Source organism: Phacochoerus africanus, chromosome 4 (assembly GCF_016906955.1).
Source record: "Phacochoerus africanus isolate WHEZ1 chromosome 4, ROS_Pafr_v1, whole genome shotgun sequence".
Classification (NCBI taxonomy): Eukaryota; Metazoa; Chordata; class Mammalia; order Artiodactyla; family Suidae; genus Phacochoerus; species Phacochoerus africanus.
The window spans coordinates 17,575,962-17,601,207 of record NC_062547.1 but is presented as its reverse complement, the minus strand read 5'-3'; the positions used below and the strand labels follow the sequence as shown (position 1 = coordinate 17,601,207).

The window sequence follows — 25,246 nt, the reverse complement described above, 5'->3', positions numbered from 1 at the left end:
AACAATTCACAGTCCCCACTGTCAGACCAAGTAAATCTTCCTCCTGCTGAGGAGAGCATGTAGATGAAAGCAGGGACTGCACTGGGGTACCCTTCCCCTTCTATCCTTTAATGTGTAGTTCAAATCTCACTTCTTCAACAAGGACTTGTCCTAACCACTCCAGTGCTCTTGGTGCTGGAAGTAACTTTAAGAGGTTGCATAGCTCTGCCTCCCACTATAAAGAAGAGAGTGGAGAAAAGGCACATGGCTTGCTCAAGGTCTCACAGCTAGCTGATGTGTCTCTTTGTCCAGAATGTGCTATAATAATTTCTAAATAATTCTAGTGTTCCTCACCATATAACTCCTTGCCCACGTCATCCTTTGGTTTTGTCTCTGCAGAACCTATAATTCTGCACGCCCCACAGTGTCCAGGACAGAGTTGAGCACTCAAGTTACTGAAGAAGTCCTTGTTGCTGGTTTTCCTGTATACCTCTGTGAGAGCAGGGGCAAATATCCCTCTCTGGCTTTCTTTCTTTTTGGGGGGCTGTACCCACGGCATATGGAGGTTCCCAGGCTAGGGGTCAAATTGGAGCTGTAGCTGCCGGCCTACACCACAACCACAGCAATGCTGTCTGCAGCCTACACCACAGCTCACAGCCAGATCCTTAACCCACTTGGTGAGGTCAGGGATTGAACCCACGTCCTCATGGATACTAGTCGGGTTCATTACTGCTGAGCCACGATGCGAAATCCCTTTCTCACGCTTTCTAACTGGCTTTAAACTAAATGGCCAAGGCAGGTCCTGTACTCACTGTACTGAGGACACGAAGGGAAACCTGAGCAGCTACCAAATGGTGTCTTAGGGGGATGCCTACAGGTAAGACCAAGCTCCCTGCCGGCCAACCCAGACACCCATTAATGGGTGCTGTCCCAGAACTGGAGGGGAGCCAACTTTCTGGCCAGTTACATCTTCACCCCAGGCCCATCATCCTGGGTAGGAAGCAATCAAGATGAGTAATCTCGTTCTCACCTAACCCCCCCACCCACTCCTCACTGCTGTGAAGGCTGCCCAATCCTTAGCAGGCCCCCAGGAGGCAGGAGGTGGTGGTGGTACACAGAGATGGAGCATGAAACAGGTGGCAGCCCTTACCTGAGTGGCTTCTGCTGGGGCACCACAGGGCTGGAAGAACCAGGGTGGCTCAGTTCAGTGGTCCCAGTGTCTCCCCTCCAATCACCACCCCCTCCTCCACCCCCCATGGAAACGAAGAGAGAGGAGCGAGGTGAGGGGCATGTCATCATTTTAATGATGTAGATCTTTGGTGTTTCCCTCATTTGCAGTCAGACTATCCCCTCTCCTCCCACCACAATGTTTCTATGATGAGTTACAAACAGAAAAGAAATCACGTTTTCATACTAAAAACAAAATAATCAGAGCCTTGATTTCTCCACTAGAAACTACACATACAGTTCAAGATTCCACATGCAACACCTTAAATCACAGACCAAGACCTCACATTCTGACCTGGAGTCTCATCCCCTCCCCCAGCCTTGGGCTGGCTTTGGCCTAGGCTCAGGTAATACTGACACCCACAGTTGCTGCTCTGAGAGCCTTTGGGGGGGTGGGGAAGGTGGAGCTTGGCAGACAAGCCCTGGGGGCTGGCCAGCCTACCCCCCACCTCCTGAGTGAGGACCTGCCCACTGTCCCTTGACCCCGTCCTGTATCAGGCAAGCAGGTTGCCCCCTCCACTGCATGGCTGTTCCCCACCAGTAAGTGCTGGAAGTCCCTGTCCTCAGGAATCCCGGAGCCTGGCCTGACCCCTGACTGTGGTCTCTGGGGGGTAGGATGATTATAGAGAGGCTGAAGCTCTGGAAGGCTCAGAAATGGAGGTGGTTTCTGGGGGCTAGGCTGCTCCTCCTGCTCCTGGGCTCCTAGTGGCTCTGCCCACACGACAGGTGAACAGGGCGAAGATGCCCCAGGGGTCACTGTCAGGATGGTTTGGCCCAGATCTGGAAGACTGTTTGCCCTTCTGGGGGCTCTCTGCCCAGTGCCCAGTCCCTTGAGCCATGTTTCTAGGAGAAAGGAGGGGGGCGGTTCATGGCAGGGATACCCACTTTCTCCTGCACTCACCCCGAGCACAGCAGTGTGTGGCTCCCCTGGGCTCCAGATCCTGGAAGGTTCTAGTCCCTGGAGGCAAGCCTTGCCCATTCGACTGCCTCAAGCCTGCTGACCTGGACTCCCTGTCGACCCCCCACCCTCTTGCTCCTGTTCCCTGACGCAGCCTGCGGCTCCTCCGCGAGTCCAGTTCCCAGTCAGCTGTGAGGTCCGGTTTCTGCTCAGCGGTTCGAGGGGAGGCACCAATGCACACGTCTCTACCTGTTCCGTGGCTCCCCACTGGGGCCCGCAGCCTCCCCCCTGCTGCTGCCCCCGCCGTCAAGAAGGTGGCTGTTACTGGTCAGGTCGCAGTGCAGGGTTGGTCCCTCAGTGCTGGGAAGGGGCGCAGGAGGAGGGACAGGGGAGGAGGGGGGCAGGGGTGGCTCCCGCCCAGGGGTACCCGGCTGGTCCCAGGAGGCTGTCCGGGGGCTCAGGCCTCGCTCGGCCAGCTGCCCAGCTTCCGGAAGCAGTCCCCGAGAGGTGGAGGGCTGGGGCGAGGAGGCGCGCGCGGCCCCGGGCTCGGTGCCCGTCTGGGAGCTGCGGTGGATGCGGTGGCTGACGATGATGTTGTTGCCGAAGCCGCCCATGGAGGCCATGGTGGTGCTCTGCTCTCGCTGCACCACGGCTGTCATGCCCCCCTCCGCCATCAGCCGCTGGATCCTGCTGAGCGCGTCTTCCCCACTGGCACCGAGCTCTGAGCCCTCCCCTGGAGGGCACAAAGCAGGAGAGGGAATTAGCTGCTGGCCCAGGCCTCCGTGTCAGGCAGGCAACTGCTAGTGGGAGCTGGGGGATTCTAGCTAAAAGCAGAACCATGAGGCCGGCCAGTCCTTCATTCTGAGAGTCAATCAGAGGTTTGAAGGCTAGATCAGACTCCCCAGATGCCCATAATTCATACTTCTGTTTGACTGCTAGGGAAACCGAGGCCTAGCTGGCCCAGGCTGCTCAGTTAAGAGGTGGGGCAGGACCAGAAGCCAGGAGTCCGATTTTAACCCTCTGGGCACCAGTGGTGGGCTGGTCACACATCTCATGGAGGTGGCTGAGGAGGCGGCCCGAATGGATAAACTGATAGATCTGGCCCTAGGACAGGGCCTGCTGCTTGGTCTTTGGAAAGCCAGGGTATCATATGCAGTGTGGCCTGAAGGCAAAGGTCTGCTCTGCTCCACTTCAAAGCTCTGTGGTCTCTCCTCTTTGCTGTTCTGTTTATATCACACGAGGAAGATTTTCAACTGTTTTCTGGAAGGCGTTGATTATCTTGCTTTACCCACCACCTTCCCCAAGTTATTTCCCACATACTGTCCTCCTGGGGCTGGAGGTCTGATACCCTTATCTTTCTCGAGAGGCAGTCAACTGCGCCAGCCTGAGGCTTCAGCCCACGTCTCTAGGGGGCAAGAGGGAAGGTCGCGCTCCTTCTCCAGGGGGCCTGAGCACTCCCTTCCATGTGAGCAGATGAGGCTCTGGCTCAGATCTCAGTTCTCGCTCACTAGCTGCATGACCCTGGACAAGTCCCTCGCCATCCACATCCCTCAGTTTCCTGATCTGCAAAACATCCCGCCTGCAAGGTGCCAGGCAGAGGGAATGAGATCCTGCTCACCCCGGACCTGGCGCAGAGCGGGCATTCAGTTGGTGGTGGCTGCTGTGAATGGCCTGGACTCAGCAGGAGCTCCACCCTGAGGAAGATTCCTCCAGCCTGCGCTCAGCCCTGATGGGGCAGAGAAGCGGTCCAAGCCTGTGGGCGGCTACAGTCACAGCTCCTGGGCTGCCAGGGCTGCTCTACCAAACTACAGGTTTGTTTCCTGTGGCTACTCGTTGGCCACTCGGGATTCTGCAGTTTGGTGGGCTCTGATGGTGAGTTTTTCGCTTTTTAGGGGGTACTTCTCACTGGCTACCTGTGCCAGACTTTGCTTGCGCTCACACTGCCCAGAGCCTTCTCGCCTGCCTGTCAGAGCTGCACTTCACACACTTTTCCCCAGCACCGAGTGGCGGCTCTCTCCTATGTCCCACTTGCTTTTCTCCAGATTTCCTGGTTAAATTCTACCCTCCTACCCCTCAACTCCTTAAGGCAGCTGCCCTCACGCACTGCCCCCTCAGGCAGCTCAGTGCCAACTCCCAGGGCAGAAGGAAGGCAAAGCTGAAGTACTTCGCTGGGAGTTCTTCTGTGGGCAAGAGCCACCTGGCAGTGCGTGGGTCAACCCAGCGCCTCAGGGCCAGCACAGCTTCCATGCTGTGACCCAAAAGGGCTGCCTGGGGAGGGCCTATGGGGACCTCCCCGTGCTCACTGCCCCCCCCCCCCCCGACTGCTTTCTAAGAACTCTGCGCACTGAGGGCCTCCCGAGCCCAGTCTCGGGTGTGCAGCAGGCTGGCCCAGGGCCTGCTGGCACTGGAGCTCACTGGGCCAGGCTCTGCATCTGGTGAACTACCAGCTCTCTCCCTGCAGATCACTTCAAGGATCTGCTGCTGGCACTTGGGTCTGGGCCCCCCACCTCCCACCCTGTCTGCTCCCACTGTGCCTGTGGCTCCAATTCCGGCCACGTCGCACCACGACTGTGGCTGTCTTCCTTGTGGCTGTACTTTTCATCTCTCGCCTTTCCATTCAGCCTCCATGCTGCGCTTACCATTCTAAACAAGCTCTGATCCACTGACATCTGCTCCAGTTCATGGTCTGTTCAAAACCCAGGAGCTTCAAGAGTCCTCAAATAGTTAAGACTCCTTAGCATGACATTCAGGGACAGGTCAGGTCCTAGCCACTTCCCTAACCATGCCCTCCTCCTGCACCCAGCGACCTCACTGACGGTGACTCGGAGCTGCTGTACGCCTGCCTGCGCCCGTCTGCACACACTGAGGATGCTCCACTTGCCATGCGCTTGCCCATTTCCCCACATCCAAAGTCCACTTGTGGAGTTCCTGCTGTGGCTTCAGTGGATTAAGTAAGGATCCGGTGTTGCCACAAGTTGCGGTATAGGTTGCAGACACAGCTCGGATCCCATGTGGCTGTGGCTGTGGCTGTGGTGTAGGCTGGCAGCTGCAGCTCCGATTTGACCCCTAGCCCGGGAACCTCCATATGCCGCGGGTGCAGACATAAAAAGAAAAAAGCTCCTGGGGGCTCTAGCTGGGAGCGGCTGCTCCTGCTGAGCCCTCACAGTGACCCACACCTCTCTGCGTCAAGAGTTATCCATGGCTGTGGCACCTCCCTTCCTCGTCTAAGTTCCTGCAGGTCTCAGCCTAAGTTTTATTCCCCTTTGGGTCCAGTATCTAACGCATGAGCTTGCACTTGGTGCCTATCTGTCAAATAAACGTGTGGGTGAATAAAGGGCTCCCAGGCTGCCTACAGGCGTTTCAGACAAGGTGGCTTCTGAAGACTGGTCACATGTTACGCTTCTGCCATGGAGATGAACTTATATGAGGTTAATTCTGCTGTCTCCTTCCCTGTAGCAAAAGATTTTTTTCCTGTCTTTGAAAAATGGGAAATAAATTTAGTGTTGACAGGAAATCATTTCCTAGGCAAGTTCTAAGATACGTTCTGGATGCAGAGGCCAGGGTGGGATCGGGAACTTCCCACAGCCCCTGATTCTGGGGTTTCATTGTCCAAAAGAGAGGAGGAGCTGCCCTTCCCGACCTCAGAGGGCACACTACTGCAGCTGGTCTACTGCCTTCACTAGACAACACAAGCTCTAGGCAACTTTCCCAACAGTCAGGCAGAGAGTCACGGGCTCCCCAAATAGTGCAGCCCAGCCAAGCTGAGGCTCTGAGGGTCTGCCCTTGCTCAGTTCATTCAGCCCATGTACTTCCTGAGCAGGTCCTCTCCCTTTCTGAGTGACAGGGTAGGAAAGCTTTAAAGCTGGACAAGTAAAAATATCACCACCTGCAAATGCCCCCTGTGGTAGGCTCCTCCTGGAAGTCCCAGGCAGAGCTAAATGGATTTTTTTTTTTTTGTCTTTTTGCTATTTCTTTGGGCCGCTCCTGCAGCATATGGAGGTTCCCAGGCTAGGGGTCGAATGGAGCTGTAGCCACTGGCCTACGCCAGAGCCACAGCAACACGGGATCCGAGCCGCGTCTGCGACCTACACCACAGCTCACGACAACGCCGGATCCTTAACCCACTGAGCAAGGGCAGGGACCGAACCTGCAACCTCATGGTTCCTAGTCGTTTTTTTTTTTTTTTTTTTGCTAAATGGATTTTAATCAAACTTTTATAGAACGTGAAAATGAGGAATAGCCTGGGGACCCTTCGGTGCCAGCTAATGGGAAAGGGCTAGGAGGGGCAGCCCACAAAATGGTAACTGCCACCAGCTGGTTTCCTACACCAATAAACCTGGGCCCCTGGTGTGTCTGCAGGGATACACAGGTCTACCGACCCTGCCTTCTCCCAGAAGGGTTAACCAACCTGATGAGGGTTTCCTCTACATGTTCCTGCAGATGTGGCCACCAGTTTGCTAACCTGGAGAGAAGTGGCAGGGGTGTGTGTGTGTGTGTGTGAAGCACTGCAGGGCCAGAATGCAGGGCCCGGCTCCAGGCCCAGAGAAGACACGGCAGGCCCGTCACAGCCATCACAGGTCAAGGCCATACCCCTTCTTCCCTTACTGTTTTCTATGTGTGGACTTTCTAAAAGGGACTGGCGCTCTAGGCACAGTCCACAGGGAGCCGTCTGAGCTACCCTGCCAAGCCCTGGCTCCTGAATGCCAGCCCTGCTGAAGAGCACCTCCGGCCTCTGAAGGGCTCGCCTCTACCACCTGCTCTTCTTTGCGAGGAGGTAACTAGGAAGGAATAAAGTTCTGGCCTCTGAAACCAGGAAAGAAGACCTCCATCCCCCTGCCAGCCTATCATCCCGACTCCCAACTAGGAAAAAAGGAACTTAAAACTGACTGGAGTTGATGCCAATCAAGAAGAAATCAGAGGCTTCTTTGGGAAGTGAAACCACCAGAGGATGTCCTTCTTCTCCTGCTGCTCTTCACCGTCAGGGGGAAGGCCTCACTCCCTGTAATCGCCCTCCCTGCTCATCAGCCTCAGTTCCCAGTACAGGCCGACAGGGAAATGGTTTTGAACTTGGTGCTTTTGCAGGCGCTGTCCCCTCTGCCAGGAATGGCTGCCTCCCCACCCCATCCCACTTTGCTGGATGCCTTCCTACTCATCCCTGAAGGCTCAGCTCGGGTCACCTCCTCCAGAAGTCTTCCTTGAGCCTGAGAGTGGGGCGTGGCCCCCTCCTCTGTGGCCCTGAGGTCCTTATCACACTAAGTTACTACCTGCTGGGGGTCTGCCTCCCCCTCTAGACTTCCAGTTCTTGAGCAAGGACCAAGGCCTATTTGTCTTTGCAGCTCCAGCGGCTGACACATCTGGCAGACAGTCTGTAAATGGCCATGAGGTCACAGCAGAGGGGTTGCCTCAGACAAGAACCTTCACCTGCGGCTGGCTAGGCAAGCTCCAGCTCTCTCCTCTTCAGTGAGGCCCTTAGCTGCATTGGACCACCAGCTGCTAGGTCTGCACCAAGGGGTTTCCACCCAACAGAGTCAGGAGCCTCAGAGGTCAGAGGCAGCCTGGGCCACAAACCAAAAAGGGACTTAACTGTAAAAAAATGTCAGTTCATGGCCGGCAGTAAGGCAGCAACAGGGAGAGTGCCCTGTGTGTGTCAGGGGGTGGGGGTTGCAGTATAGAAAACTGTTCCCTGAGGTGGCACAGGCAGATTTGTCACTCTGCCCAGTGTACACCTGTCTTCTCATGGTCTCTTTTTTTAATGGCCACACCTGTAGCACATGGAAGTTCCCTGGCCAGGGACTGAATCTGAGCCACAGCTGCAGTGACACTGGATCCTTTAACCAACCAGGAGGGGCCAGGGATCAAACCCATGCCTCTGCAGTGACCTGAACTGCTGCAGTTGAATTCTTAATCCACTGTGCCAGAGTGGGAACTCCCTCGTGGTCTCTCTTGATCAGCATGCTGCTTAACAAAGACCTAGAAAATGCGGGTCTGTTTGAAGGCCGCCTTGTCTGGAGCCTGGAGCAGCTGGGGGCTGGGGTAGGGGGTAAGGAGAGCGACTGAGCGAGAACAGCCTGTTTAACACAGCTGCTGACAGACTCCAAAGGGGCTCAAGCGTTACCACTGGGAAGTGCTAATTGGTTCTCAGCAGAGGGAGGCCAGCGCTGAGCCAGGGCCGAGGCTGGCTGAGCCTCACCTACAACAGGGGAGAGGAAGGGGCTGATTGTGTGCTAGGCTGCACCAAAATGGCCATGAAGCACGGGGGTGTGAGGGCCTCACCTGTGGGAGTCCAGAATGTGTCAGGCTGGCGGGGGGAGACGAGCTACTCCATGGGGAGGCCCCAGAAGCCTGAGACCTGGGTACAGGTACAGAGAGTGTGCACAGCAGGAAGTCTCATTGTAGCTTTTTCTATCTAGGTGACGCTGTGCTCTCTCTTTGGAAGAACCACCTCAGTGCTTCAAGTTTAGAGGGTAAGAGGTCAGGGTCCTTGGGGGGGCTGAGCAAAGCTGTAAGAGAAGCTCAGTTTGCTGGAGCAGTGACCCAGATCAGGGCAATGATATTCCTGCCCTAGGACGCTCTTAGTGCCACCATATTGGGGGTACAGCGCCTGTCCACATGGAGGAGCCACGTGGAGGGGGTGATGATGGTCCCCACGGCCCCTTCCCCCCAAATCTTTCTTCCCTTAGGCAGCTCCTACCTTCACCAGGACCCGAAGCTGCTGTCCCTGGCTCCTGTATCTCCCTCTCCGTCTGTGTTTCAGCATTCTGCAGCTGAAGGGCCAGAGTCTGAGTGCCCTGAGATGTCACCGAGGTGGTGGGGTTCCGGGGCTGCAGCCCAATTGCATTCATCAGGCCCATATCTCTGTCGGTCCTCCACGTGGCTCTGCTGGTTCTAGGGAGAGAAAGGCAGATCGGAGTCAGGCAGGACTTGGGACAGTGCACCCCCAACTCCCTCAGAGCTCCGCCTGCCCTGTGCCAAGCCTTAGGGCACAGCCCGGACCAGGGTCTGCAGGGCAGAAAAGAAGCCCTGCATTCCCGCGGCTGCCTCCAGGCTGCAGTTAGCTCTGTGTCCTTCCTCCTTCAGATCAGTCTGTGCCCTGGGACAAGGAAAGGAGGCAGCAGAACCATTCAATTTTGCGAACCCAGCTGGTCTGGTCACTCCCTTCAATGAGGCGGCCCTTTCTGGGGAGGTAGAGATGGCTGGTATTAAAAAGCTGCTTACTTAGATCCAGGAAGCCACTAGCTGAGCACCATGGACAAAGGATGAGCAGTGGAAGATGGCCCTTTCTCTCTCTTTTTTTTTTTTTGCCTTTTCTAGGGCTGCACTCGCGGCATATGGAGGTTCCCAGGCTGGGGGTTGAATCGGAGCTGTATACACCGGCCTAGGCCAGAGCCACAGCAACTCGGGATCCGAGCCACGTCTTCGACCTACACCACAGCTCACGGCAACGCCGGATCCTTAACCCACTGGGCAAGGCCAGGGATCGAACCAGCAACCTCATGGTTCCTAGTCGGATTTGTTAAGCACTGTGCCACGACAGGAACTCCCAAGAAGGCCCTTTCTCTCTTTAGCCCTTCCTCCCTTCTAACTACATGCTGACAAGATATCAATTTAAATTCTTGGAATTTCCACCGAAACTCCACTTTGGAGGAAAAGCACCAGGACTCTTACGAGGCTGTTCTGGGATCCTCCTCCAGAGCCTTCTGCGAAAAGACCCGAAAGGCAGGGAGCACCAGCTGCTGACAAGTAAGGCCCAGGCCCAAAGCTATTATGCCCCCTTCCTTAGACATTTCCCAGGCACTGACCCTCAGGACAACTAGAGCTGGCAGCAGAGGGAGCCCAGGACTTTCAAGACGATCACCAGCCACTCTATCTCTAGCTGCTTCTAGGGATTACTCTTCCAGCTGTGCCTTGGACTTCCTCTAGGAAGGACAGGCTTTCTTATCAACCCGGCACTCTGTTTTCTCAAACTGTTCCAGTTTTCATTAATGAATGAAGTGATAAAATGAAGTGATAAGAGGATAAGCACCAGGTTCCTCCTCTCTAACTGGCCCCTGGGAAGTATCTGTGCCTGGGCTGCATCTCTAGGCAGCTTGGTCCCTGAGGGCCAGTCCTCTCCTGCGTACACTCCTCTCTCCTCACTGCAGCATGTGCAGACACCACGGCCAGGATGGGAGGGCTAGATGGTGGCCTAGCTTGTCTCAAATGAAGACTCTGAGAGCAGAGGTTCTCATCTCTTTCTTAGCTGTGAAACACTTTCCTTGAACATAATTGTGTGCAAAAGCTCAATGCATGAAGCAGATCAAAGAAGAGCTTCTCTGGTTGAAGATGGGCGCCCACAGAGTCCTGGAGCCTGGTCTGGAGGCTCTGCTCCAGAGCCTATTGGAGTTGGTTGCGGGGGGGATCCTCCAGCCAGCAGTGGCCCTTCTCCTTCACAAACTCACCCAGGCCTCTCGCTGCTGCGGCTGCTGGAGTGGACGGTGAAGACAGTCTCGTTCAGCTGGTCCCAGTAGTACTCAACGCCAGAGTTTAAGGCCCTGAAAATCAGGTGCAAAGGGCGGAGAAAAGGTAGAAGGCGTTAGACAGAACTCCGTGCAGTTCCTGGGGCTGGTGGACTGGCCTGGCAGCCCTCCTCCCTCTCCCCTGGGGCTGGGCTGAGGCATCAGGATGCTCAGTGTGGAGCAGATCAAACGAGTCTCCAAGAGCCCTAACGCCTATGTCTCTTCCACCCCCCTAAGCCTAACTGGCTCCCTTTGGGGTTGAGAGAGAACTAAAAGATAGCCACGCCCGACAGAGGCAGTGAGTTCTGGGTGTATTTCAGACACATGAGAAAGGAGCTAGAAGAAGCGGGAGAGGCCGTGGAGATAGAGGGTGCCGTGGACAGCCTTGTCTACAGGGTGAGCTCAGTCTCAGGAACAGATGGGTCTCACCACGGGTCTTCCCTGCAGCCGTGGGGGCCGGGAAAAAGGAAAACAAGGCCACCCGGATATTACTCTGCCTGGAGCTCAGAAGTCTAAGCAGGAAAAAGCTCCTGCTGAGCCAGAGTAGCCCATCTCTCTTTTGATTCTGGCCCTAGAGCCTCCTCTGCCAGGCAGGCTGGACAAGCAATTGGGAGAGGTATTCCGAAAGCGGGAGACGACCCAGGAAGGGCTCAGAAGCTTCTCCTGGGGGAGGAAGGAGAGAAGCTAGAGCAGTGACGGGCTGGACTGCTGACGGCGGGGAGTTCTACCCACTAAGCTCTGTGGGCTACCAACCTTTCCCTGCTTCCTTCTTTTCTTGCAGTGGAGAATCAAGTAATCCCTGCAAACCTCAACTGGGCACAACTGCCAGAAGGGAAGCAATGGGCTCTCATCTTTTTTTAAAGGGCCGCACCCACGGCATATGGAGGTTCCCAGGCTAGGGGCTGAACTGGAGCTGTAGCTGCCGGCCTATGCCATAGCCACAGCAACAGCAGATCCTTAACCCACTGAGCGAGGCCAGGGATCGAACCCGTGGATCCCAGTCGGGTTCGTTATGCTGAGCCATGACAGGAACTCCGCCTCTTTATCTTTTTATACTGATGTGCCACCTCAGGCAGCAAATGCGGCTGCCAGTGGTAATTCCCAAAACCCAGGACGGCTTTGCTTCTAAAGATTCTCTGCTGGAAGCGATGTTACCTGGCACCAATCACTGCATTGAGAGTGGGGTGCTGCTGATGGGGGTGAAGACAGGAGGACAGGAGTTTGGAAAGAGGTGTCTTTGAGCTCTTTGATTAGAATGCCAGTGTCCACTGTAAGAGATACTCAGAATAGCCAGCTCTGGTCCTGAGTAGGCCAGGGCGTGCACATATGCTTGGAGAGCTCTGCTACAGATGGAACTGCATCTCCTCAAATTCATACACCAAAGCCCTATGCCCCCATGTGACTGCACCTGGAGACATGGTCTTTAGAAGGTAATTAAGGTTAAATGAGGTCATATGATGGGACCCTAATCCAAAAGGACTCTGGCCTTGTAAGGAGAGGAAGAGAAAGACCTTCTCCTTCTCCACCAAGTGGGGGCACAGTGAGAAGGTGGCCGTCTGCAAGCCGGGGAAGGGGTCCTCACCAGAACTCACCCACACTGGCACCTAATCTCAGACTCCCAGCTTCCAGAACTATGAGAAAATAAATTCTGTTGATTAAGCCACTCAGTCTATGCTATTCCATAATGGCAGCTCGAGCTAAGACAAGCTCCAGTGAAAGCCAGCTTTTTAACCTGGAGGCCAAGGTCACCATCCTTTAATGACAGAACTTCTTTAATAAAGAGCAAACAGGGAGTTCCCGTCGTGGCTCAGTGGTTAACGACTCGGACTAGGAACCATGAGGTTGCGGGGTCAATCCCTGGCCTCGCTCAGTGGGTTAAGGATCCGGCATTGCCATGAGCTGTGGTGTAGGTCACAGATGCGCCTTGGATCTGGCGTTGCTGTGGCTGTGGCATAGGCTGGCGGCTATAGCTCCAATTTGACCCCTAGCCTGGGAACCTCCATATGCCACAGGTGCGGCCTTAGAAAAGACAAAAAAAAAAAAAAAGAGCAAACAAATGAAGGCCAGTGGGTTGTGAGGATCAGCCAGGAAAAGATGAGTTGTGGGGGGTGATGTAAGTGATTCCTTCCTAAAGATGAGGATTAGATAGGACAGGGATCTAACCAGGCCTGCACGGTGAGTGACTGTGTCAGGAGGCTATGCAACCCTCAGGTGAAAGGAAACAGGCCTAGGCACTAAGCCCCCAAATCCACTGCTAGAGGGACACCAAGATTCTGGGGATTAGGCTTCATCTGTGGGAAAGAGCGACAGCCAAACAGAAGTGCTACTCCTTTTCCTGCTCTGGACTAAACCCCTCCTGGCTCCTCCCAGATGGCCCGGGGGCAGCAGATTTGGCGTGATCTTTTCCAGACAGGCCTCTAGAAGGTAGCACCCTCTTCCTCTTCTGAATACTCAGCTATTTTTGCGGGGGCTGTGTGAGAACGACGGGGACACTGGAGGACAAAGGGGAGGGAGAAGCTCTTACATGATGAAGAGGCCAACGGTCAGAGGTCAACAAGAGAGACCCCCAGAAAACAAAGCCACCCCTGCAACTTTTGATGAGCAAGCCCTGGCTGCATAAGGCACCACGTGAAGCCAGCTGACAGGGAGACTGTGATTTACAAACTTGTCAAGATTTATTGGCAGGTGGCAATACCATGTGGTTCCCCGCCAAATCCTTTCTCTGTAATTCCTGCTAGCCAGGGCTGGCTGGTGACAACAAACTGCTCACATCAGACCTATACCGAGCCATGTACTGCGCGACCAGGAACCTTCCTTCCTATCTCAGAAAAAAGACCACCTGAAGGCACATCCTCTGAGCTGCGACTGCTGCCATGACATTGACAGCCAAAGGGTCCCCTCAAACGCTTCCTATCTGGCATCATGCAACTGTCAGCAGCTCCAAGCTATGACTCTGGCCATTTACGGAGGAGGTGAAGTGCCACAGAGAATGGGGTGATGGAGACCATCAATGTGCTGCTCCATTCTCCACCCCATCCCCCAATCCTCTCTGCTCCCGACCAAGGGGTCCAATTCCAGCCATGATTTGTTCCAACTTCTGTGGTCAGACCAGCCTGACTACCAGCAGCTCATGGGTTTGGCTGAAATTTTGGGCCCTGTACCAAGGAAAAGAGTTGAAAATACCCTCTCTGGCTACTGAAACTTCAATACCCAATATTGCTTATTACCGTTTGTTAAGCTAAAGAATGGTCGCAACCATCTCCTTCCTCCCTGGTCTTAGGGAGGATGAATGAATCACCTCTGTTTGCTCTAGGTTCTTTCTGGAAGCTAGACAAACACACAGAGGGATAAAGAAGAATGGGAAGGCCCATCAGGGTCAGGCTTTTCAAACAGACTTCCACTTAGCGCCTGGCTTCCTTCAGCAGCCCCTGTGAGCTGTGCTTCAGGGCTTGGCTCAACAGCCCTTGGGGCTCCCTGCAGACAGCTAAGAGCTGGCCTGGCTTCCTTGGTGCCACAAGATTCTTACACAGAACTCTGGCTCTGAATGTCCCAACTTCTACGGAACATGCCCTTTGAGAACATTCTCCTTTCATCTATCAGTGATGTGGCTGCAGAGGCTTGGGCCACACAGCTCTCTCCTTGGAAGGAAGGACCGTTTCCAAGAAGACTGGCACTACCCCCATCATCTCTGTGTCGTGAGAAAGAGTTGGCACCTGGATCTCATGGGTCAGCCTGAGAGATGCAGTCTCTGCGGCTCTCCTTTTGATTCAGAGGTATGCCTGTTCCTGGCTTGGTTAGTGATGCTTGATTACAACCACTGTGTACAGAGGGGACAGAGCTAGAGCCTTGTCAGGTGTTCCACACTCAGCCAAAGGGCTAGACACCCCATGATCCCAGCCTACTTGTCTTCTGACATGAGTCTCTGAATGGCCTTCTGAGCTGCCACTGAGAAGCAGGGGTCTTCCTAGCAATACCTGCCTGCACACACCATGCCCCTCCCCCCAACTGTAGGGCTGATCCATGAAGCCAGAAGTGGGCAAGCACCCCCTGACGTCAATCTGGTACTTCACGCCCACTGTGGTTATTGGTAGGGGTACTAGCTGGGCTGGCGGGCAGCCAGAGGCACAGCCGCAGCTTGGGAGGAGCGGCAGGTTGAGGAGCAAAGCAAAGGAGAAAGAAGCAACCTCACCGCTAGGCAGGGTGGGTGACGGGGTATTAGCCACTGTAATGGCTTTGAATAGGAGCCATGGCCACTGGCCTGTCTCCTTAGCTGTGCTAAGAATTTCTGTGCCTGGAGAGATGGAGTGTTTCCTCGGGCCTTTTTCTACTGTCAAGTGGGGTTTTAGTACCATTAAGAGATGCCCAAGGAGCCTTTTACCTCTGTCTTTGTGTTTTTAGAGAGTGCCAAGGCTAAGACAGTGGAGGAGAAATCAAGAACAGGGTTGAGGAGTTCCCTGGGGGCCTAGCAGTTAAGGATCTGGCATTGTCACTGCTGTGGCATGGGCTCCATCCTTGGCCCAGGAATGTCTGCATGCCTCGGGCGCGGCCAAAAAAAGCCAACAACAGTAACAACAACAAAAAAAACAGGATTAAAAGCACAAGATGTGGTGCAGTTGCCTGTGTTTGAGACAAAGGCAGACAACCACCTGTTCCGGAGAGAGGGCTGTAATCTTGGCCCAGCTGGCTGGCTGGCTGGCTGGCTTGTGTGCCCTTGGGAACGGGTGTGCCAGGAAGGTGTGTCACACAGCGCCAGGCGGCAGGCAACAACCGAGCTTCTACTCCCCTATTTTTTGTTCTCCTCATTCTAGGCCAGAGACCAATCACAGACTGTTCAAAAGCTGTAAATGTTCTCACTCATCCTCTCTTATTTCCCACTGCATTGATCACCTGACCTGCTTAAACGCCTCACATGATCTAGAGCAGCATTCCTCACCTGAGGTCTTAAGAGAGTTACAAAATTATACGTGTGTTCTTGTGGTGTATTTTTCTGTGGAAGAGAGTGTGTTGCTTTCACCAGAATTCTAAGGGGGCTTTTGATTGAAAAAGGTTAAGAATCAGCTATAGGAAAGAGCTCTGGATCAGAAAGTAAGGAGGCCTCATTCTGGCATTGATCGGCTGGGAGGCCTTGGGTAAGTCTTAACTTACTTACCTGGATAGTGTTCACAGTATTTCCTGCCTAAGTACAGAAATGAAGATGACTGAGAGCTGGAAAAACTTTGAACAACATGGGATAAAGTCATGTCCTCTTAATTTATGTGGTACCCTTCAATACTGGCCCTGAGGTATGGGGCATTTGCCAACATGACCTAAGAAATCAGGAGAAATGGCAGTACCAGAAAGGCAGGCTCAATTAGCTCTCTCTCAGTCCAACACAACCTGGTCCATGATGGGGTGCTGTTTGCTGTGTCAAACACTAGTGCTATCTTGTCGTGGAAGAGACTTGAGTTCCTGGTGGGTAAGAGAGCTCCCCAGGCATCCCAAGATGGCTCCGGCCTGCTGAGACTCTGGATGCTGAAGACAACATATGGGGAGAAAAGAGAGGCCAAAGCCAGCTTCATGTTTGGCTGAGGAGTCTGTGACTCACACCAAGTATGTAGGCTGGGGTTTCAGATATAAAAGCCTTTGTGGGGCCATGACAAACAGGGAATCGAGATGCTGCCTCTGTAAGAGCACACTGCTTTTGCAGGGGAGGGGGCTGGCTGTTTGGCTGGGACAAAGGTTAGTAGCTGGAGCCACAAACAAGGCAACAGTGCTAAGGAAGGACGTCTTGGAGGAATAGGGGAAGAAAGGCCTAGAAGTAGAGTGTTGGTAAGAGTGAAAAAAAAATTTTTTTTTTTCTTTTTAAGGCCATGCCTTCGGCACATGGAGGTTCCCAGGCTGGGGGTCAAATCGGAGCCGAAGACACTGGCCTATACCACAGCAACAGCTACACCAGATCTGAGCTGAGTCTGCACACTACACCACAGCCTATGGAAACACTGGATCCTTAACCCACTGAGCAAGGCCAGGGATTGAACCTGCGTCCTCACGGATACTAGTCAGGTTCGTTACTGCTGAGCCATGATGGGAACTCCTGGTAAAATTATGATACAGAATTATCTTCCAGTTTTGGAGAAGATGTCTGATTCCTTTTATGAATTCCCATGAGAAAACAGAGTTAAGATAATCAGTCTAATGTGCTTTGGGGGAAAAAGAAACAGTGCAAGGCAGACGGATCCTAGGACTATGGACAGGCCAAGGGGAGGGCAGTTACAGAGATCTAGTGCCCTGGCTAACAGAGGCGCAGTCGTGAAAGAGGCAGGCTGTGTTCTGGAAAGGGACAAGGAACCAGTGAGAGGAGCCTGAGGAGAGCGTGGTTGGGAGAACCCAGTAGCAGTCTCCCAGCTCCAAGAGCAGTGTGACTAGGTCAGGCTCAGACAGCAGCCTCCCTTTGGAAGGGGCTCTGAAAATTCAAGGTGGAATGAAGAGCTGCCCTTAGAACCAGGTTTTCTTTCTCTCGGGCAGCCAACTCACCCCAGCTGACAAGGACTCAGTGAACAGTCACCACCAGTCCAAAAGAACTGACCCAAATACATACTTCAGAAAAAATCACCAAGGGTCCTATCAAAAGGCAACAGGGACACTCCCAAGAGCCAGAGACCGAATCAGACCAGTCATATTGTGCGCACTCTGTGATCTGCAGAATACCCCCAGAGAAGACTCTGCAGCAAGTGAAGGACAGCATGAGGACGGCCTGGAGGCCGAAGTGGCACTTAGTCGGCTGGAACCCTGCAGTGGCCCACAGAGCAATCAGCCTGATCTGCACTGAAGCACAGAGTGTCACACTCCCCACCTGGCTGGGTGTGGAAATTGATGACAGGCCTGGCTGACTCCCGGGGTCTTGAGTGAAAGGATGCTCACACAGACCTCTCTCCTCCAAAAAGCCAGAGGAAGGGGAAGGGGTGTCATCAGGACTCAAGGCAGAAATGCTGTGGTTCCCTGCCTTCTCCTACCCCCTACTTCAAGACCAGTTAATAACCATTTTGATTTTAAATTGAGCTTTTCAATCTGCCTTCACTATTATGAGCCAGAGCCCCAAGCAGAAAGGAAAACAGGCAGGACACAGACATAGCCAGGCTGTTAGAGATCAGTGGTTTGACAAATTAGGGCTTTAACAATACTCTATTTCCAACTTTATTTCTTAAATTAATGTCTATGGCATTTACACAAACCCAAGACCACCTGTGGAATTTTTCAAAAAGGGTTTAGAGCAGAATCTTTGATATCTATGCTTTGGCCTGCAGGGACACTTAACTATCACTAGGAAACCAGAGAACAAGAGAAAACAAAGAAAAAAAATACTGCCTTCAATTTAATCACACATAATAACCACACCAGTCTTTTGAAGATTTCTGAAATGGAGAGCTAACCTTACCATTCCTAAGGTGAAAAGGACCCTTTAAGGAGTGACGCTGAGAACGGGGCAGGCCCTGGCAGGATTCAGAGTTTTCATCCACAAGACCCACCTCACCAGCCAGAGCCACAGGTGAATGCTGAGGACCCCCTGCACCCCCACCCTGCCGACCCCTCCCAGCCACTCACTCTGGTCGGCAGATCACCAGGTCTCCCTTGTTGGTACCATAGGCCAGGCCGAGCCCCGGCTCGGGCAGCCACCGGGCAGAATTGATGCTGACATGTCTCCGTTGGTCAGCAGGCATGGGGTAAAGGACGTTGAAAACTCTCTGGGTTGGGGAGAAAGAGGGAAGAAAAGAGAATGGGGGGAGAAACAATTTGTTACCAAGAATAACAAAATGCAGGAAGAAACAAAGTGCCTTCTACTGCCTGAAGCAAGTCACTCACAGGAAGGCGAGGAGACGGTGGGGGGTGGGGGCGTGGGATGATTCTTAACATATATTTGTGGGAGTTCCAGTCGTGGCTCAGTGGTTAATGAATCCGACTAGGAACTATGAGGTTGCGGGTTCAATCCCTGGCCTCGCTCAGCGGGTTAAGGATCCGGCATTGCCGTGAGCTGTGGTGTAGGTTGCAGACACGGCTCCAATCCCACATTGTTGTGGCTCTAGTGTAGGCTGGCGGCTGCAGCTCTGATTAGACACCTAGGCTGGGAACCTCCATATGCCTCGGGTGCGGCCCTATAAAGACAAACAACAACAAAAAACATATATTTGAGATCTTGGGGAAGTACAGGGGAGGGTGGGCCCCTCTTACTTGAGGTGAAGGACCCTGTCGGGGGATACCAGGGGTACACTTGGATTTTTGCGCAGGAGGGTTCACTGTGCTCCCCTCAGCCTTTACTATTTCTCACTTCATGGCTTTGAAGGTAACCCCCTGGAAAGCCCCAGGCAGAGCCTAGCACACCAGGAGGGACTGCCCCGCACTTCCCTCTGTCCAAACAAACCAGTGAGAGCCACGCACCACTGGTAGTCCTGTTACCATGGAAATCAGAGCGCTGTCACTGCAACGGGGAACTGAAGGTGACAGGGGGGTGGGAGGGGGTGCTAACATCACAGAATATTCTTAATTTATCTAATTAAAAGCAATGTTAAAATTGCTATTGTTAAGGAAACCTAAAAAGTGCAGTAAGATGTAGGAAGCAGGGCAGAGGGGAATCTGCACACACAGGTACCCGGTTTCTTTCTAGCTTATACACATTATCATTAAACAGGTCATTTCCATTTCTCAAAGGGAGTCTCCTTTTATTAGTCCACATCTTTCCAAAGCTAGTATTTTCTCAGGGGGCAGCTTAGCTGTGTCTCAGTGGGCTGAAGGTGATGTCTGGCTATTGACCTACACAATGTTCCAGAAGCAACTTTAGTCAGAGACAGGGGCAGGGCAGTAGAAGAATGAAGGACATACTTTAAGAGTTAGAAAGACCTAGGGTTTGGATCCCAACGTCACCGCATGACAACTTCGCAGATCTCTGTTTTAAAGGAGACAGTACAGCACCATCACTCAGAGTGGGGGAGATTAAAATCAATAGTGGATATAAAATCCCCGGTGCAGTGCAAGCTCATAAACGGTAACTGTTGTTACCATTACCAGGAACCTGCATCTGGGGCTTCAAAACACATCATCAGGGCCTATGAAAATGACATGAGGCCAAGAATCTATAAACTGGGGTTTCAGTAAATACAATGTTTTCTCTTTTAACCTCTTCGAGATTCATAAAATAGAGATGAACTTCATCTGCCTTTACCTGTCCCAAAAGGTTGATGGAAGAGGAAAAAAAAATGAGAGAACAAATGAGAGCATGATTTAGAAATAAACATCAAAAAATGAATTTAGGGCAGTATAATAATGACTATTTTTCAGGTTATCCTAACGAGAGACATCGTCCCACCCCACCCCCAAAGGAAAATACCGAGCTAAGGGTCCACACTATTTACAGAAATCAAGTGATGGGGGCTGTGCACTTGGGGACATCTGTTCATGTGCCTTGGGTACTGCTCTGACCGTCCTTTCCCGGGACAGCTGCTAGACTGCAGAGGACAGCAGCTCACTGGAATGCCGCAAACCCAGAGAATCCTGCTATAAAAATTCTCTGGCTTTTGTGGTGCTGAGGAACGTGTCTGGGCAGCTAATGGCACGGTGCCGAAACCGCCCTGCTAGGGTCCTGAGGTCGAATGGTCTGTTACAGATATGGAGCTGGTCTGGTCTGAGGCACAACAGTGCCCTCCCTGTGGCTGCTGCTACATTAAGAACCATCTATGCCCCCCCAGCTGACTCCACTCCAAATGTAGGAACTCACCAGGGCTCCTTAAATATCTGGTCTGAGGAGACTACCGAAAAAGAGCCAGATGGAGTTGATGAGTTTCTAAACTAGTCATCTAGAACACGGTTGCCTAACCTTTGGATAATCTCTTCCTTGCACATACATATCTGGCAGGAGCCTGGAACAATTCATGGCTACTCCTCTTCACCAGCCTCCCTGACTGACTTGTCCGCACAGATGGCGATTCAGCCTTTTCCCTTTTGCACCTAATCGGCTCTTTCCCTTCAAATCAGGGGATGGATGTGGTGCCTTCATCCTTTCTCCCAGAGGTTTTCACTGTTCTAGAAGATCATCGATGGTTTCTTCCAACTTACAGGCTGTCTGGTTAAATACGACTTGGGATACACACTAAAAGGACAAAGTGGTTATGATCAATCGTGGATGGGATTACTGAATCTGTTTAATTTTCCTTCTCCCACAAGTCAGATGATGTAAGTGGAAATACACCCACCAAAGTTCAGGAGGGATGTGTGCTAATTTCAGAGGGCTGGATGAAGGGAGCCTCTTTCTTCCCCTGTGGCAGCTCTAATGGGCCTCACAGAAGTCTCCCCTAAAATCCTAGTGAGTCATAATTGTAGGCAATGGGGCAGAGGGGCCAGAGAAAGTGGTGTTGCAAAAAGGAGGACAATAGGATTAGTGAACCAAATGCTTTAAGGTTGTGAATGTTTTGAGCAGGGTCGAATAAGAAAAAGAAAATTCTTTTCTTGAAATGTTCCAGACCAGGAGAGAAGCAAACAAGCCTCTCACGTGTCAGAAACTTACCCTTTTATAGTCTGTTTCTGCAGAGGGATTAAGAAGCAAATACGATCAATTTGCTTCTAAGTACAGGAACTTGCTTTAGGGACAAAACCCTCAAGAGGCCAATATGATGGGTGACCCAGCTTAGATGAGACAAGGTCAGAGTGCTTGGAGACAAGTAATTAAAGGCTGAGACCCCTAGACCTTGCTGCAGAGATATTCACAACCTCCATGGCTCTAGGAGTCACGGGGCATTGATTTGTCCTCCGGCTATGGCAGCAAACTGCCCTCCCCCATACCCCTAATACTTAAACAGTGCTGAAAGGGCAGCTCCCAAGAGCCCATCTTCTCCAATGGTTGGGTATTAGGCTAAATCCTGCTTGGTGGCAGGAAGCCAGAAAATGCCACGTGAAGATCAGCAGCCTCCAGAATTCCTGATAAGCACTTGCTTGCTTATCATCCTTCAATGTGGGGGTGGGAAGGAGGGAGATGAGGGCAAAAAGATGAGGATGGCATGAGAGCATAGAGGATGCAGGGTGGGTAGGAATCGCGGATTTACAGATCCTGAGAGGTCATCTGATCCAACACTCCTCATTTCACACATGCCTGAGACTAAAGGACCCTAGAGGAAGGAGAATCTGGCCTCTTTCGAAAACCACCCAGAGGTGTAGTTTCCATTCCTTCCTCTGGCTGGAGTTTTAACAGCTCTTAAAGTACTTCACGGAGGGGGAACTTCTCCTTACAATTAGCTCCAGAGACAAGAGAATAATATCTGGGCAACAAGTTCCCCAGTGCTGACAGATGCTTAGGTAGCTCTGGCTGCTCCTAAACCATTTACAACTTTTGGCCATCAGTCTTTCCAACCCAGTGACTGGCTGATCTGTGTGAGTCTGCTCACAGATTTCAAGCCAGGCTGCTCCAGCCCTGTAAACCTGAAGTTCACCAGCACTGAAAAGAAAGAAGATCCGAGACAGTGTAGAGGAAGCTCTGGCCTTTGTTTTGAGGCACCCCAAATATCTCAGGTAAAGTCTTCCTTAACACAAATCAGGTGCCCTGAAGCTCCTCATCGGATGTTAAGGACAGAGCCAAGGGGGCTGCCAAAAAGTCCCTTCTCTCTGACAAAAGTGACACCTTATGAAGCTACAACACCAGATCCCATTATACCAGAGGAGGATTATCAGGACCTGGGGACCTTTTGTGGGGCTGGATACAAAACTCAGCTACTGATTCATGTTTGCAAAGTTCTGGTTTCAACCTATCTTGGCTGCAGCCATTCCCTGGTCTATGACAAATGTTGACAGAAACCCCCTCCCCAAGAAGGCTCTTCTCATTTCAGTCTAACATCTGTGAAGGGAAGTGGAATCAATAAGCTAGAAGGAACAAATCTTTTAGAGTCAGTGCAGTCTCGGCACATCACCAGGAAATGAGTCAGGTCACCAAGATCTTCGTAGTTCTAAGGGAGGGGGAGAAGATAATGACTCCTCCATTTCTAGGGTCCACGACAATCTTCTGTAGCATTTGCCCCTCCATCCCTCAAACTCTCTGACTAATAGGAAGTAGGAGCAAAAGAAAATAGTTCCCACATCAAAACTAAAGGGGTCTTGTTTCTTGTTCAAACAGACAGGAAAAGAATGAGAGGTAGCCAGAGGAGCTCAGTGGGAAACCTTCCTTTCCATCCTTTTAAAATTTAGAGGAAAAATGCATGGCTGCCCCCAACAAGATGCTTTCTTTTCTACTGCATGTCAATAAAGATCAGACCATTAGTCCGAGCAGCAAACTGCACTGCTCAGATCAGCCTAGATAAGAAGCTAAAAGAAAACAACAACAACAACAACAAAACTGGTGGTTTTCTTGTTTGTATTTGGGAATCTAATCATCTGTAAAGCCGGAATCTTGCCACAGTGGCAAGAGATCAAGTGCAGTCGGCAGATCTCTGTTTTAACTAAGACAGTGGAAGCTGGTTGGGAGAAGGAACAACTCAACACCTAGGCTGAAGGGCCATGAGAGAAAGCGAAAGCCAAAGGGGCTTTGAGGAAGAAAGGAGCTGTGAGCAGGAGAAGTGCCTTCTGGGTAATGATGGGAGTCAAGGGAGGCTTTAAGCTTTCAGAGAGGGTTGCTAGAGAACTTACTTTCTGGGAAGGGGGAAAAAAAATCAATAAAAAGCAGATGCTAAGAGACAGTTGACCTTTCCATTGGAAATGGGTGGCTATACCCCTTGTCACAGGCTGAGAAACATATACAATATGCAAAGCAGGCAGGCAGAGAGATACTACGGTCATCTTTACTTTCTTTTAAGCTGTGGATTTGCTGAGATTCATGAATTATTGGAGGTTCCTCGTTCTTAGGAAAATCTGATTGTTTTTCAGAAATTTAAATTTCTTTTATTGTCTCCAAGCCTTCTTTATATTCTACTTTGGGGTTTAGAACTCATAGAATGTTGATTTTCAAATGGTTATTTATTTATTTATTTGTCTTTTTGCTATTTCTTTGGCATATGGAGGTTCCCAGGCTAGGGGTCCAATCGGAGCTGTAGCTGCCGGCCTACGCCAGAGCCACAGCAACACAGGATCCGAGCCTCGTCTGCAACCTACACCACAGCTCACGGCCACACCGGATCCTTAACCCATTGAGCAAGGCCAGGGATTGAACCCACAACCTCATGGTTCCTAGTTGGATTCATTAACCACTGAGCCACAAAGGGAACTCCCCACCTGTTCCTTTTGAAGAGATCCCAAGGACCCTCAGAGAATAAGAATTTTAGTTTTAATCAGCCTAATGCTTTCCAAAGGCCACCTCTGGCCATTAGAGTTGAAGCACAGAGATTACTTCAGCTGAGGGAGCTATTCCTGAGCTAAATAAAACACCAAGGCACTCAATGTGCCTGGAAATCCCAGAAGTTAAAATAATTACTTCCTCCTATACTCACACCTCTGTGCATAGCACAAGTTCCTGAACTTTCTCAGCTTTCTCAGTCTCAAAGGAAATGACCAAATGAGTAGATATTCAGCTCAGGTAAGGGAATCTTTCAACGTACTGCAATACATTCATATATTCAGGTGAGCCATATATTTTGAAAGAAGCAAGTTCAGCACAAGAGTTATATTAAAATACTTTCAGCTTCTACAAATGCAAAAGTTCTACTAATTCTTAAAAAACAGAATGTTTTGTCTTTCACTTTTGAAACATCCACTGGGAATTTATCATGTCTCAGAACTGGGACTCCAACCCTGAGAAACTCACTGATGTTGGGCAGAATTGGACATGAGCAAGACATTCTGTTTTCATAAGAAATTATGTCTAATACTTACGTTCAATTACCATTAACTGAGGCACATGCTAGGCGCACTGATGGTGCTGAGGAGCAAGGGGTGTGCTCATGTAAGTGTAGGAAACACACCGCACCCAAGATTTCTACACAACACACACTCCCAGAATGAATGCCAAGTGCCTCCTGTGTGCCAAACACTGTGAAGGCTGGGGATGCAGCAGTGAAAAGCCGTGTCAAGAAGCCAGTCAGTCATTGAGTCTCTATGCACCCAGAGGGCAGGGACCAGATCCATTTTGTTCATTGCACTGACAGACCTAGCACAGTACCTGGCCCAGGATAGGGGCTCAGTAAAACTTTGTTGAATGAAGAGAGAATAAAATGCAGCATAGGCTGAACTCCACTAAGAAGCCATGGAGGAAAGAAACCATCAAAGTCGGAGGAATCTGTCGTGGAAAAATTTGCCTAAACTAATGGCTTTGATTGCAGCTCTAATGTTATTTTTAATTTTTTATCTTGCCCCTCCCTTCTCTGACAAATCGCATCAGAGACACCCCTGACTTCTCCCATAACCCTCCCCCCTTTCCACAACGTGCTAAAGAAAGGAACTTTTTGAGGATAGATGCTTTGTACCACATCTCAGAAGTCAACTTTAAGATAATTGCAGCGGAAGCAGCTTTTAATCAACTGACAAGCAGCTTTAAGAAAATTAATGAGGACAAAAATCTTAGGAAGGAGTAAATCATTTCTGACAACAAAGCTGTCTCTCTTTTATCCCAAACTCCCCTTGAAGAAATAGTACCCTTCCAGGGTACAAAAATAAAATATCTTTATTTTTGGTTTTTGCCACTCCCAAGGCCAGACAAGATTAAGAA

General features: G+C 51.5%; 1 protein-coding gene across 9 annotated transcripts in view; it reads right to left on the bottom strand.

Annotated features, from left to right (window-relative positions):
• Window positions 1-1,260: 1,260 nt before the first annotated feature.
• AMBRA1 (autophagy and beclin 1 regulator 1) overlaps window positions 1,261-25,246 on the bottom strand; it is a 182,206-nt gene continuing 158,220 nt past the window's right edge. For all 9 annotated transcript variants that reach the window (XM_047775859.1, XM_047775858.1, XM_047775861.1 and 6 more), the window contains 4 exons: window positions 18,181-18,320; window positions 10,543-10,635; window positions 8,796-8,989; window positions 1,261-2,837 (listed from right to left, as the gene is read on the bottom strand). In XM_047775859.1, the coding sequence (XP_047631815.1) occupies window positions 2,350-2,837; window positions 8,796-8,989; window positions 10,543-10,635; window positions 18,181-18,320 (915 nt within the window). In that variant the 3' untranslated portion in view covers window positions 1,261-2,349. The remainder of the gene's footprint in view (window positions 2,838-8,795; window positions 8,990-10,542; window positions 10,636-18,180; window positions 18,321-25,246) is intronic.